Raw genomic sequence first — 14505 nt, forward strand, 5'->3', positions numbered from 1 at the left:
GGTTTGATTCTATATCACACTTTTCTCTACTTTGGACCAATATCGGATTCAAACGACATGAGCTAGACATAATTTTGTCTTTCCTATCAGATAGAAAGAACGAAGTTGGAATAAATCTAATAACACAAGTTGCACAAGACGTAGTTTTCGGATGCCTGTTTAAAAGTTCCTACGGTTTAAAATAAATTGTGCGACGGTTTTCTTATTTGATTGACATGGTTGCTTTGAAGTTTCTAAGAGTTTGAAAAGCTGACACTCAACAGAAGCAAAATAATTCTAAGAAAGTTTGAATTTCTTGGCATTTTTAGTTATTCAAAGTCTAAAGTCGATCAACTCTGAGCAGGAGCATTGCTGCTGGTATACAGGAGTTCAAAGGTGCAACTTGATTTCCTTGCAAACATAAATAATCTTTTAAACAGCCTTGTTATTGGTCGTTTACTTTATTCAGCCAAGCGTATGAGGTGTTGCTCGTTTTCTGTTTTAGTGAACATTAATGAAACTACTGATGTCTGATGTAACTTTATATTTTACAGAAACGTTGGTTTTGGCACGAAACATCGTTTTCATCGAGCTGCTACAAAAAAAGCTAAAGTTGTTGAGCTGAAGTTTGAAACAGAAATCGGAAAAATATTTGGCTTTTCAGAGGAACCAAATAAACCCGAGTAACTTTTAATTCTGAAATTTTTAGTTGCTCTTAAATTGTGATAAATATTATCAGACGAGTTTTCATTAAACCTGTTGTAGCTGAACACGAATCCTTTAAGTTTGAATTTTTTTTGCATTATTGACTATTTTGCTTGAGCTTTCATCAGTCTTTTTAATAGCCGCAAAGCGATAGCGGCTATTATTGGGGACATCGTGGTTTTTTACAATCCAATAATTGGATTGTATTGGTGCTCTGTCTTTTTTTATTTTTGTAAGATGTTTTCACACTTTTTTTCATGACTTTAAGCTTTCAAAACGTGATAAACAGGTAAAGCTCAGCGGGCATCAAGTTTCATTAGAGGCACTTAGCCGCGTTTAGTAGTCCCTCAAGTACTCAGAGTGGTGAAGCTACTGGGAAGGCCGTAATTCAAGGTTAAAAGGTTATTTATAAGAGTTTTTGAGCCCAAAATGTTGCAATTTTTTAAATTTTTTTGTCATTTTTCGAATTTTTTGTTGGACCAGTCTGAAATTGAGGTTTGTAAAAGCTGATAAAGGTCTTTTTCAAGAAGTAATCATTTTTTCTGTCCATTTCAAGAGTTATATTTTTTTGCTACTCCAAACAAAAACACCCAAGTTTATACTAATTTTCATAATTTTTTCAAATATTTTGAAAATTTTTTTGAGTTGTTTAGCCCTACGTGTCAGGGAACCTCATCTAGGGTTTGATCATAGATTACTGCACAGTTTCTAGTGGTAATGGAATGGTTTTCAACTTTTTAACTTTACGAATTCTACCAATTGTTTTAATAAAAATTGCATTTTTTTTTTCAAATTTTCTGACATTTATTGTCATTATTCGAGTTTTCTAGCCCCAGTGGGCAAGAAACCTCATGTATGGTTTGCTAATAGTTTGATTGATTCTTTTAGTTTCTCAACTTTTGAGATTTTGTCTTGGTGGCTGGCATTGTTCAATTGATCTGCTGGTCAGGTTCATTAGGTCTGTCTTTCATTCAATTACTTCGATTGTATTTCAGGACTTGTCCTGCTATGTTTTTTTAATTCGTCGTCTCCATCGATGATTCTTACGACCTGACTTCTTGGAATTGTCTTCAGTGACTTCTATTGCTTTGCAGTTAAAATTTATGTACGTGACGTTTCTGCTTTTAGGTCAATTGCGTGACTTACCTCACTCAAAAAAATGACTTCTGAACTCACTTATGGAGCTTTAATTTTTAATGAAGATTTACTAGTTAATAGTGTGCATCTAAGTAGTGCCAATCTTTTATGCCCTAATTCGTGATTATTAGTCTTGAGTTTTTGATTTCGAATATCAATTTTGAAATAGCTATTTAAGGGGCTTTTTCCTTATAGAACGTATGTGTCAAAAAATCGACAGTCCGAAGCTAACCCAAAAAGTCTTGTGGTCTATTAAAGGACTGGTGGTCGATCTGTCTATCTTATTTCTTTAGGTGTTTCAATTTATGGAAGGCCACGAGCGTCTATCGCGGCTATTTTCCGGCAATCTGCCGGCTATGTTTCTACCTTAGAGAAGTTAATATTTTAAGATTTTTTAAACAATTTGATGACTTTCGATTCAAAGCTTTTTTTCATACTTTCCGTCGAACGTTTTCGTCGAAAACATGGGTGGATGCGGAAGTAAAATAGTTTTAAGAAAACAATAATCGTTTCATGTTTATTTAGAAAATGAAAATGATCTCAAAAATCATTATGGAAGCAGCGGCTCGACATCATATGTGTTTAGTTAAACCCCTTCTCATTTCAAGCTATTTGTAGCAAAAACAACTTCAGAAATGCAAAATACTGGAAACTGAAAGAATTTGTTCAAATATTTGTCATAATTATTTCTATAATGTGGGTTACATTATTAACGGGACAAAATTTTTCAATTTTTCCGATTTTTTTCTTGCGACATCCCCTAAACGGTTTTTTGGTAAAAGGAAAGAAATAAATAGACCGTAGAGGTCTAATTGAATTTAGACTTTTATGTAAAGAAGCGTAAGTGGAGGAAAATGGAAAGTTAAAGGCAGGATATAGCTGGAAGCACTTCTAGTTAATTGCTCTTAAAGTTTTTATCAATTAAATTTGTCTTGCTGGTCTTTTTATGCGATTTTTCGTACTGCCAACTTTTTGTCTGACTTTTCGTCCTCAAAAACCGGATAAACAGGTAAATCTTGGAGGGTGTTGTTTTTTATAGCCTTACGATTCTTTAGTCTCTAAGGTTACAATTCATCAAAAAGGTTTAAGAAACATTGCGTGAAGGAACGTTCGAGACTCAAAGTTTCTTTTCAGAAACTCCCTAGATCCCCTTTCCTCCTCAGCAATTCACCCCCCCCCCCACCCCCCCCCCCCCCCGCTCTACAATCCTTCTCATTTCATCCGTAACGTCGCCTGCGGGGATGTCCCCCCATGATCCGCACAACCCCCTCAATTAATCTTTAGCTAGCCTCCCTAAGTAGCAGCTAGCTACTGACGAAGCCAACCGATCGCCACTCGGTTGAGAGCAATTCGCGGTATGTTTAGGCGCATCAGCTCTGCGAGTTTTAATTTTATAGTTATTTTATTATTGAATTGATTGCATTGTGTTAATAGGATGAAGACGAGGAGGATGGAGACGATGAAATCCGAATTGGGACCGAGAAGAGTGGCTTCGGATTCAAAGACTACGTAGACGTAGATGCCAATGATATTGACAGTTACAGCAGCGGCTTTTCAAGCACTGACGAAATCATTGCAGAATGTGAGTGTTATTACACAATTATTAATTTTGCTAAAATGGTTTGATTGCAAATTGAAAACAATGTATGCAATAAGTGAAACTTGCCACCTAAATTATCGGGAAGCAACGTATACGGAATGTGTTCACTCCATAACTCTTCGAAGGTGAATTTTATTTTCGTGTATTGCCGAATTCGAGGGTTTGGAACACAGTTATAACTAATCACGAAGTATGAGTCCCGGGCTCTGAACAAAGGTTTGAACTAAGACTCTTCATTGATTTCTAGTGAACAAAGAAGAAACGCGTGACCTTAACCCAGGGGTGAAAAGTTCAATGGACAGTACAAACGAGCGACTCCAGACCCTTCTCAAGTCTCTTAATTTTGATCACACTCAAATGGACAAGGAAATGGCCACGGACATCCAAAAAGAAATAAAGTACAAAAGAGGCAAACAGTTGAGCAGTACCCGGAAAGCAACTGGGAAAGATTTGGGAACCAGAAGTATGAAGAGCCCAATACGGAGAAAGTCACCAGGTGGTTGATACAGATACACTATGGTACCAAGCAGCTATGCGCACCATGATTTGTACTCTTTGCGCATGGTTTATACTGAGTAATCATAATTTGCGTAAACTTGCAATAATTTTTTAATAGCCGCGAAGCGATAGCTGAGGCTAATATTGGTTTTTTACAATTCAAAGAATTTGAATTGTATTGGGGGCGCTGTCTTTTTTTTAAGATCTGTTCACACATCTTCATGATTTTTGAAGTCAAATTGGAGTAGTGATTTTGTCACGCCACAACAGGAAGTGGAGCGAAAAAGCGAGTGGTTTTGCGGCGTGAAATTTTTTCGCTCTAAATTTAAAGTAGAGTGAGAAAACGGCGTTTGAACAAAAATTTGCTTTCTCGCTAGTGGTTTTTTTTAATAGCCGCACAGCGATAGCTGGGGCTATTATTGGCCTTCTCTTGTTTTTTTTTTTATTTCGTCGTCATGATTTTTGTTACGACCATATGACGTCACAGCCACTTTTTGTTCATTCGTTCATGCAATTTCAACTGAATTGCATGTGTGACGTCATTTTTCGCTCTTAGTGGAGCGAGTTTTTTGTTCATGCGCGTGATTAAATTTTTGGTCACACTTGACTTACCTCACTCTCAAAAATGACTTCCTCAATTTGAAATTGACTTTTATTTACTTTAATTGAAAGAGATAAGGTCAAATGGGTGTGTGCCACTCTAAATGAAGGTTATTTGAGATCAGCTAATAGAGGCAGCAATAACATATACAGATTTTTAATCAAAGTATAACAGATCAGCCTTCAACGAAAAGACGAAATTTTTTTGGTCTGTCTTTTTTTACTGTTTTTTATAGACTATCGATCTACGAATCTATTGCGGCTATTTTCTGGCAATCTGCCAGCTATGTTGTTCACTTGCGACAATTTTGCTTTGATTTTTTCTGTTTTTTTCGATTTTTTGGATCGGATTGTTTTCTAAATGGTTTTCCTAATCCATTCATAGTCCTTTCTTGGTCTAGTTTTCTGTTTAGTCAATGAAAATTCTTTGAATTGTACGTCAGGACTTGTCCTGCTATGTTTATTTATTTCGTCGTCATGATTTTTGTTACGACCATATGACGTCACAACCACTTCAAATCTGCTTTTTGTTCATTCGTTCATGTAATTTCAACTGATTTGCGTGCGTGACGTCATTTTTCACTCTTAGTGGAGCGAGTTTTTTTGTTCATTCGCGTGATTAAATTTTCGGTCACACTCGACTTTTACCTCGCTCTCAAAAATGACGTCCTCACTTCGAAACTGACTTTTATTTACTTTAATTCAAAGAGATAAGGTCAAATGGGTGTGTGTCAATCTAAATGAAGGTTATTTGAGATCAGCTAATAGAGGCAGCAATAACATATACAGATTTTTAATCAAAGTATAACAGATCAGCCTTCAACGAAAAGACGAAATTTTTTTGGTCTGTCTTTTTTTACTGTTTTTTATAGACTATCGATCTACGAATCTATTGCGGCTATTTTCTGGCAATCTGCCAGCTATGTTGTTCACTTGCGACAATTTTGCTTTGATTTTTTCTGTTTTTTTCGATTTTTTGGATCGGATTGTTTTCTAAATGGTTTTCCTAATCTATTCATAGTCCTTTCTTGGTCTAGTTTTCTGTTTAGTCAATGAAAATTCTTTGAATTGTACGTCAGGACTTGTCCTGCTATGTTTATTTATTTCGTCGTCATGATTTTTGTTACGACCATATGACGTCACAACCACTTCAAATCTGCTTTTTGTTCATTCGTTCATGTAATTTCAACTGATTTGCGTGCGTGACGTCATTTTTCACTCTTAGTGGAGCGAGTTTTTTTGTTCAGTTGCGTGATTAAATTTTTGGTTACAGTTGATTTACCTCACTCTTAAAAATAACCGCCTCACTCTAAATTTGACTATTCTTTGCTTTAATTCAAAGAGATAAGGTCAAATGAGTGCTTGTCACTCTACTTGAAGATTATTTAAGAGCAGCAAATAGAAACAGCATTAATTTATATAGATTTTTAAATCAAAATTTAACATCTCAGCGCTTAATGAAAAGAATATGTTTCTTTTTTGGTCTGTCTTTTTACCGCCTTTTTGAGACTAATTTCTGGCAATGGCAATTTGCCAGCTATGTTTCCGCATACGCCAAAAGATGGTTAAATCCTCAAGGAACAGAAATCGGACCCCAAATTTTCGTAATTTGTTTTCATTTCTCAAAAAATGTAAGGCGAGGAAGTTTTACATTTCGCAGATGACGCATGTATTATCTCCCACACCAAAACAGATAAGGATCTTCTAACAAAAACCAACAATGTTTTCCAAAAAACCGACAGTTATATGAAACAACATGTGTTAACAGTGAACAGAGATAAAAAAAACCGAAGTTTTACATAAAGTTCGACATAAAGATCAATCACAAATCGAGGAATTTCATTATACTGGAAATATTATCAAACCAAAGGTCAGTTGTCGTAATCGGGGCTTGTTACTTGATAATAAATTGAGATTTGATGCAGAGCTAAACCAAATATTGACAAAATATTAGCAACTGCTATTAGATAAATTAGTTAGTATCTAAACCGTTAAAAGCAAGAATTATATATTTTTAAATCACTTTTCCTGTCACAATTCAATTCTATGCTGAGCTGTTAATTAAGAACATCTTCTTTTCCAGTACTTGATTTAATTTTGCTATAAAGAAAGCAGCCAAATATCTGAATAAAAAAGGTCTTTCAATATCTTGGAAAAATGAGTTGAGAGAATTCCCCCAGCTGTCGTTTTTTCCCCAAAAATATGTGTCAATCTAAATCGATCTGTATCCAAAAATTTCTCAAGAAAGTAGAACAATTAAACCAATAGAAATCCGGAAACAAAAAGATAGGGCGAAATGATAAAATTACATGAACGTGTTCCAACAATAGATAGACAAGTACAAGGTATTAGAATTTATTTCTACTATAAGTGTAAGGACCAAACTGTTCGTATGTCAATCAAGTGATTCTTAAATTGTAGAAGTTTAACAAAACCTTTTTGTCATCGTTATGAGATTTTTAAAAAAAGATTAAGAATAACAGAGAAAAGGTGATTGTGTAATTGCGTAGGTCAAATTCTGAAAATCATAATTGAAGAAACCCCCTTTGACATAGATTACAACAAATTCCTTACTGTTTTTACAAAAAGTATTAAGGTTTTTCATCAACTGATGTCCTATTTATCGGGGGAAAACGGCGTTTGCATGATTGAAACTCCTTAGATAGACAGTGGAGGAGCACGTTATTAGCAAGGCAAATGTAAAGCCTTTAATCATTTGCAATTCCAATGTTTATTGGCGTGCATACTTATATCTGTATCCTCAATAAGAAACAGTAGTATGTCTTACTACAAAATCCAATCAAGATGACTCGCACTTTTAAAAGTTGATTTGTACAATCATTTTGTACTCGGCTCTTTCAATTTCAAGTTAGGTTATGGGAATCAATGCTGGCTATTTTTTGGTAGCCTGCCGGTAATTTTTTTAATAGCAGAAAAACATCAGGCTTGGACTATTTGCAATACAACACTTTTTGAATTTACTCAAATTCCACTAACTGAACAAAAACCAAACAGTATGAACTTCTAGATGACCCACAAAACGATTGAGATTCATATACAATCTTTGAAACAAAATAGGTTGTTAAGACTAACATCCAATCTTTCCATGTTTTTTGGAGAATTTGTCACTGAATCTAAGAAAATATAGATCTTGTTAGCTACTGATTTGTTTCTTTGGGCACATATTTGGGAAAAACATTAAAAAATCAAGGAATTCAAAAATTTATCTCATCAAATAACACTTTCACTTCTGAACACTACACTGATTCTGAGATGCAGAAAACTATAAATCATATGAACAAAAGCAAACCATCGGGGCCCTGGAAAATACCTGTCTTATCACTAAAAGATCTGGCCAGTATTATTTCACCTCATCTAATAATTGTTATAAATCACGGCATTTACAAAAACAAATTACAAAAACAAATCTGTATGAAAGCCCGACTCAAATGATTTGATCTCAAAATCTAAAATTTTCAGGTATAAGTAGCTTTTTGGTACCAGAGTGTAGAAAATTGCGTTTTGGTTGATCTGAGAGTTCCTCTAAGAACGTCAAATTCGATCATACAGTAAATTTGCTCTAACAAATATAGAGCAAGACATTTCGTGCGAGTCTGTGCGTGGAGCAGAATGTTCTAATTTAGTCCATGTAAGAAAAATAAAGAGGAGATGAATTTTTACATTGCTGCTGAAGTTGACATCACGAAATAAGGTGCACTGAAGAAATTAATATGCGAGAATGGCATAAAAAACAATGACCTGTGCAGAATGTAGTCGGTTTTTAAGAGCCTTTTTTGTCGGCTCTTGAATGTTTGCCGTTTTCTTCCCTAGTGTATTAAGATGCGTTGTAAACTTCGTTGAAAAACTATTGGAGCTTTATTGTCTCTCTCTGCTCGCCTGCTGTTGATCTCGTTCTGGTTAATTTAGGACTAATTCAGCATAATTGTAACCGGGTTTAAATTATTATGGAAGAATTTGAACAACTATGGATCAATTTTCGCCCTAATTTGGTAATTACCTTTTATTCAGTTTGATATTTTCTTATCTTATCGGTCTTGGTTTTCTAAAATCGAAGCTTTTCTTCCTCATTTTCAATGCTTTTCCATTTTTAAAAAAAATTAATTTCCTCTTCGAAATAACTTTGATGGCTTTCTCAAAGGTTTCTGAAGGGTAATTATTTAGCGATGGCCTTCAGTTTGGAAGCCAAATAAAGAATTGTTATGTTATCATCTAAGTGAAACTACTTAACAAAATTAGAACACTTTGACTCTTGGGAAGAAGGATTTGTTTGTATCGTTTTTCTTTTCGTTGTTTTAATCACGATGGGCATAGTTTGATTTTTGAAAATCTGAGGTTTAATATTTGATTATTTTTCGTTGAAAAGTTTTTTTTCTAAAATCGTAGAAAATAGATTGATTAATTTCTGTTGACTGTTTTTTAGTATTGACGTACATAATAACTAGACAAGTATCATCTCAGCCTCGATGTCTTAAACAAGGTCTGTTGTCGGTGAATTGAAAAAGCCTAAACTCGGTTTTGAATCAGAATTTAGTTAGTTGGCTGCGTCAATAAATAAAAAAGGCAGTCTTTTATGCTGATGAAAAATTTTCTAACAGATTGTACTCAACTGTTTTCACTTTTGGCTTTCATGCAATTCTTTCCCGAAATAAACCCTAAAATAGTAAGTTTTTCAATCAGATTGTTATCTTATCGCTATACTGGACGTTTTGATCAAGTTGAGACCTAAATGGAAAAGAACGCAAAAATGTCAAGCAAATTTATTAAATCGATTGTCATTCTTTTTATTGTCAAGCCGCTAATTCAAGTTGAGTAGAAAATACTGTTGGGAAAATCATTATTGGCCAAGAAATGTTCGGGGAAAAAACATAAACTAATGATAATCAGTGTGCTAATTAGTCCAGCTAAGGCAGTAAAATATAAAAGGAATTGTTTTTGATGACTAGCTCTATTTCAAGGGACAACTAGAAATTGTCAAAGGGAAGCCGTTGAAATTCTGCTCAATCTTTCGCTTGAGGATGATGTTCAGCCAAAATCAGTTGTTGAAAATATTCAATGTTTACGTGAAGTCGGTTGTTCAGTATGGAATATTGGTTTACGGATCTGATCTACTAGACCTCTAGAGCAAACTCTTGAAACCTATCAACATGCTCATTAAAAGAATGCTCAAAATGAATTTTTGGAAGCACAAATTTGGTTCTATTTAACAGGAACGAATTGAGTGCTGGATATGCAATGCCGACGAACTTCATGCTCCTGGTGTTTTTATAGCTGCGAAGCTGTAAGCTGAGCGAAGCTATATTGCGGTGCTCTTGGTTTTTTACAATCCAAGAATTGGATTGTATTGGTGCTCTGTCTTTTTTTACGACTCGAAGAGGAGTATTGGAGAAGTCCTTTTTTTTAATCAATTTTATTGGAGTGATTTTTGAAGCGGGAAATGAAACGCGTGAAAAAATTTGGAGTGATTTTGTTGCTGAAAAAAATGAAGAGTGGAGCGAAAAAAGAGTGGTTTTTTCTTCATACCGCTGTTTTTGAGAGAGCGAGAAATTGATGTGTGAAAAAATTTTCTCTAAGCGAGCGAATTTTTTTGTTCACGTGCGGCATTTTAAAGCATTTTTTTAAATTTATTTTCGTTAAGAGGTTTGGTTATGATTTTGTTTTAATTTTAGGCTGGTTTCGGTAGTGGTTTGAAGGTTTCTGGAAAATCATATGAATTTTATGATAATTCGGAGGTTTTTAATGTATTTTGCTGATTTTCGGGCTAATTTTTGCGTTTTTTTGACGATTATATTGTTTTACTGGCTCAAATGGGTATTGAAGAAACCCCTTCTACTTGAGCAATTTTATGATAGCAATTGCTCACAGTTTTGTGGGTAAGAATCATTTTTTTGTTGAGAAATATGACAAAAAAATGGCGAAAATTGGAACTATTTTTCTTACTTTTTTTTGCAGTTTTTCGTTTTTTTTTCTGTTTTTAGCTAAGTTTCTTTGCCTATTATGACTTGCCTATTGTTTTGCGAGCATCTGTATACCGTACTGGCTGAAGGGATATTTTCTTTGGATTTATGTGTTTTTTGAAATATTAAAAAATTTAGTAACTTTCCAGTTTTTCAGTGAAAGTTGTTTTTAAGAACTTTTTTTTCATAATTTAGTCTAACGTATTTTTTCAAAATTCACATCAGTAGTTTTTGTTAGTACTAGTTGTTTTGATGAAGTTATTTTTGCAGAGATAGTTTTTTCGGGATCTCAATTTATAACAAAATTTCATGAGATTTTTTATCATATTTTAACAGATTTTATTTTGTTGTTTTTAATTTTTTGTTTGATGACTTTGTTTCAAGATAATCATAAATTAGTGAAGGCACGTTTTGTTTGATGAGTAGTTGGATGGCGTTTAAATGGATTTTCACTTCGAGTCATTTCCGGAATTCTTCCGGCTATGTTTTTATTTTTGTAAGATGTTTTCACACCTGTTTTCATGACTTCGAGCTTTCAAAACGGGATAAACAGGTAAAGCTCAGCGGGCATCAAGTTTCATTAGAGGCCCGCGTTTAGTAGTCCTTCAAGTACTCAGAGTGGTGAAGCTACTGGGAAGGCCGTAATTCAAGTTTAAAAGGTCATTTTTTGGAATTTTTGAGCCTAAAATAATGAAATTTTTAGCACTTTTACGTCATTTTTGGAATTTTTGTTAGACCAGTCTGAAATTGAGGTTTATTAAAGCTGATAAAGGTCCTTTGCAAGACGTAATTGCTTTTTACGGCCAACTTAAGCGCTATATCTATTGCTATTCCAAACATAAACACGGTAATTTATACTAATTTTTTCAAATTGTTTGAAAATTTTTGTCATTTTTTGAGTTGTTTCAGACTTTGATGTCAGAAAAGCTCCTCTGGGGCTTAATAATAGATTTTTGCATCGTTTCTATTGGTAATGAAGTTGTTTTAAACATTTTAACTTCATGAATTTTAACAATTTTTTAATCAACTTGGTGTTTTTCAAATTTTCTGACATTTATTGTCATTATTCAAGTTTTCCAGCCCCAAAGGGCAAGAAGCCTCATCTGGGGTTTGCTAACAGTTTACTGAAAATATTTTTTGGCCATGGAATGGTATTCAACATTTTAAAATCTTTTACCATTTTTTTTAAAGTTGCAATTTTTTTCTTTAATTTTTTGAAATTTTTATTCAGTGGCCAGGGAACCTCCTATAGGGTTTGCTAGTATGTTACTACATAGTTTCTAGGGGCAATAAAATAGTTTCCAATTTTTTAATTTTGCAATTGCAGGGAATTTTTCAAATAAAGCTTGCAATTTAAACTTTTCGATTGTTTTCAAATTTTTCGATTTTTTTTGTCATTCTCTTAGTTTATCGATCTTTACTGGCCAACGAAACTTTTTAAATGTTTAGACGGTTTACAAAACAGAACTCCAGAGTCAAAAAATATTTTGACTTTTTTCATAGCCCTATTTTTGGAAATTTTCTTTAAATTTTCTCTTCTCAGTTTCTTGGTGCATTTGTCATATTTGTCCAGTTTATCTACCTTTAGTGGCATATTCATCTCTTTTAAGGTTTTTGCGTGAGTTAATGAGTATTTTGAAATGAGTCGTTTATGGCCTTCAAGTTAAAAGCTTCAAGGGTTTTAGCAATGATTGTTTTTTTTTGGTTAGTTTGTTTTATTCTTTTAGTTTCTCAACTTCTGAGATTTTGTCTTGTTGGCTGGGATTGTTCACTTGATCTGCTGGTCAGGTTCATTAGGTCTGTCTTTCATTTAATTACTTGGATTGTATTTCAGGACTTGTCCTGCTATGTTTTTTTGTTTCGTCGTCTGACGCTCTTTTTTCGTTTTACATTTGTTCACACAGCAAAGCTGAAAAAGTCAAATCTTCTGAATGACTTCTTCCTCTCACTAACGGCATTTGAGCGCGTGACGTCATTTCTCACTCGCTTTAGTAAAAGTTTTTAGGGTATTTGCGTGATTAGATTTTGATCATACGTGACTTACCTCACTCAATAAAATGACTTTTGCACTTTAAAACTTATGTTTAATTTGAATTTGTTTAAGGTCAAAGGAACTCATTTGTGCAGTAAAGGTCCCTAATAAGAGGCTTCTGCGGAATGAATTTCAACAAGCTTTATTAATTTATCGCTGAATGTTTTTTCTAGTTTTTTTGAGCGGCGTCGATTTTTTTAAAATTTAGATCTGTATCTGTTTCTATCTCTATTATATGGCACGCAGGTCTATTCTTTCGCAGCTATTCTGGCAATCTGCCGGCTATGTTAAAACTGTTCTGTTGTTAGAAATTTTGCGGACGCAAAATTTGCACGAATCATGATTATTCCCCGAATGATTTTGAACTCTAAAAGAGAAACGGTGAACTGTTGCTTTATAAAGGAAGAATTAAACACGACCATTTTCCCCTAAAAATCAAAATGAGAATAATTCATCAGGATAAACATTGCGCTGAATTACAACATTTATTTTGTTGAGGATATCCAGCGCTTGAAAGAAAGTGACGACAAGAATTTTTGTCAGATGTTTTCTTAATATAATGAGCAACTTTGAGTTGCTTTGAGAAAAATTTTTGGTTCTTAGAAACTTGGCTGTGGCTATTTTTATTGGTAGAGTGTATGACAATTTTCTGCGCAAAAATATACTTTCGATATTTCTGAATTGAATAGCTTGGAAAACAGCGCAACACTTACAATAGTCGCTTGGAAACGAACCAGAGAGGTTCAACAGCGTCGTGGTAGCGTCAATTTTGTCTGATCTATTTGTACTTTGTATACTTCTAAATGGTGCTGTTTCTCGAAGGCTGATTTTAAGTAATTATATGGATTTGCGTCTGGGATAGGATATATGAGGATTTACGTTCGTTGTTTGAGCGTTCATCTTATACGCTTTATAATTGAGTGTGACATAAGATAGGTAGAAACTTTATGTGACCCAAATCACTGATCGTCTTTTGTTTTAATTTAGCAAGGTAGTGACTGCAACAAAAGAGATAGGATTTGCGTATCTAATTTTTTTTCATGTGTTGCTTAGATATGAAGCACGTGGCGGTTGGTGAGTCAATAGTGATGGCATCGGGCGGTGGTGTCGATGTTAGCGGAAGAGAGACGGCTGATCAAATGATGGCCAGAAAATGGAGGACATACTTTGGACACTGTTAGTTCCTCTTTATTTGTATCAGTATTTGTGTCAGTTGCTTTTGTGCGAAGAGCCAACTACTTTTCAAAATGGATTTGAAAAATGCTCATTTCAACGTTGATAACTGACTTTATTTTGCAATGAATGGTAATTTAAAACAACATCGCTAAGTTCTTTCTAGTATTGAGACTACCTCATGTAGACATGATAATTGTCTTCTTCTTGGATAGTCATTACTTGTTCCGTCTAGTCAGAACCGTCTTGTTCTTTTGGATAGTCATTACTTGTTCCGTCTAGTCAGAACCGTCTTGTTCTTTTGGATAGTCATTACTTTCTATTCAAAACGAAATACTGTTTTGCTTGCTGACTAACAGTTGAGATTGATGAAGAACTCAATATCTTAGGTGATGTTTTAATTTTGACAAGGTTTCATAATTTTAATCCAAAGGATCTGTTAAATTTCTAGTTCTTCGAAGATGGTTTTTTTATTCGATTCTCCTTTTTATTTTTAGCTAATCCTTATCGTGCGGGACATGTGGACGAATACTCTACTCCTATCGGATATGGATATGTGCCAGCTACGTAAGATCATTTTAAGATAATCACACTGTGATATAGTAAAAACTTGTAGTGTAGTTAAATGCTTTCATCGAAAATACCCTCCCCCAATTTAGGGCTCTCGCTTTTCAGTTTAAATGTATTTTTTAAACTAGCAAATTCTCTTGAACACTGGATATATGCCCTCTCAACCTGGTAGGGTTGAAGCTAAATGGATTATTAGCTTATTACAATAAATAAAATTCAAAATCGTGAAATATCGA

At 34.1% G+C, this 14505-nt stretch overlaps 2 protein-coding genes across 2 annotated transcripts in view; both read left to right on the top strand.

Moving 5' to 3' along the window:
* The window catches only part of LOC142337845 (centrin-3-like), a 447449-nt gene that overhangs the window by 396934 nt on the left and 36010 nt on the right, over nucleotides 1–14505 (top strand). The gene's annotated exons all lie outside the window — the stretch shown is intronic.
* LOC142337842 (uncharacterized) overlaps nucleotides 1–14505 on the top strand; it is an 89281-nt gene that overhangs the window by 73993 nt on the left and 783 nt on the right. Inside the window, exons 14-17 of the mRNA XM_075387393.1 lie at nucleotides 3256–3403; nucleotides 3669–3917; nucleotides 13580–13702; nucleotides 14197–14266. Coding sequence (XP_075243508.1) covers nucleotides 3256–3403; nucleotides 3669–3917; nucleotides 13580–13702; nucleotides 14197–14266 — 590 coding nt within the window. The remainder of the gene's footprint in view (nucleotides 1–3255; nucleotides 3404–3668; nucleotides 3918–13579; nucleotides 13703–14196; nucleotides 14267–14505) is intronic.

This window comes from Convolutriloba macropyga, chromosome 4, assembly GCF_964194025.1.
Source record: "Convolutriloba macropyga chromosome 4, txConMacr16.3, whole genome shotgun sequence".
In the NCBI taxonomy this organism is placed as follows: domain Eukaryota; kingdom Metazoa; phylum Xenacoelomorpha; order Acoela; family Convolutidae; genus Convolutriloba; species Convolutriloba macropyga.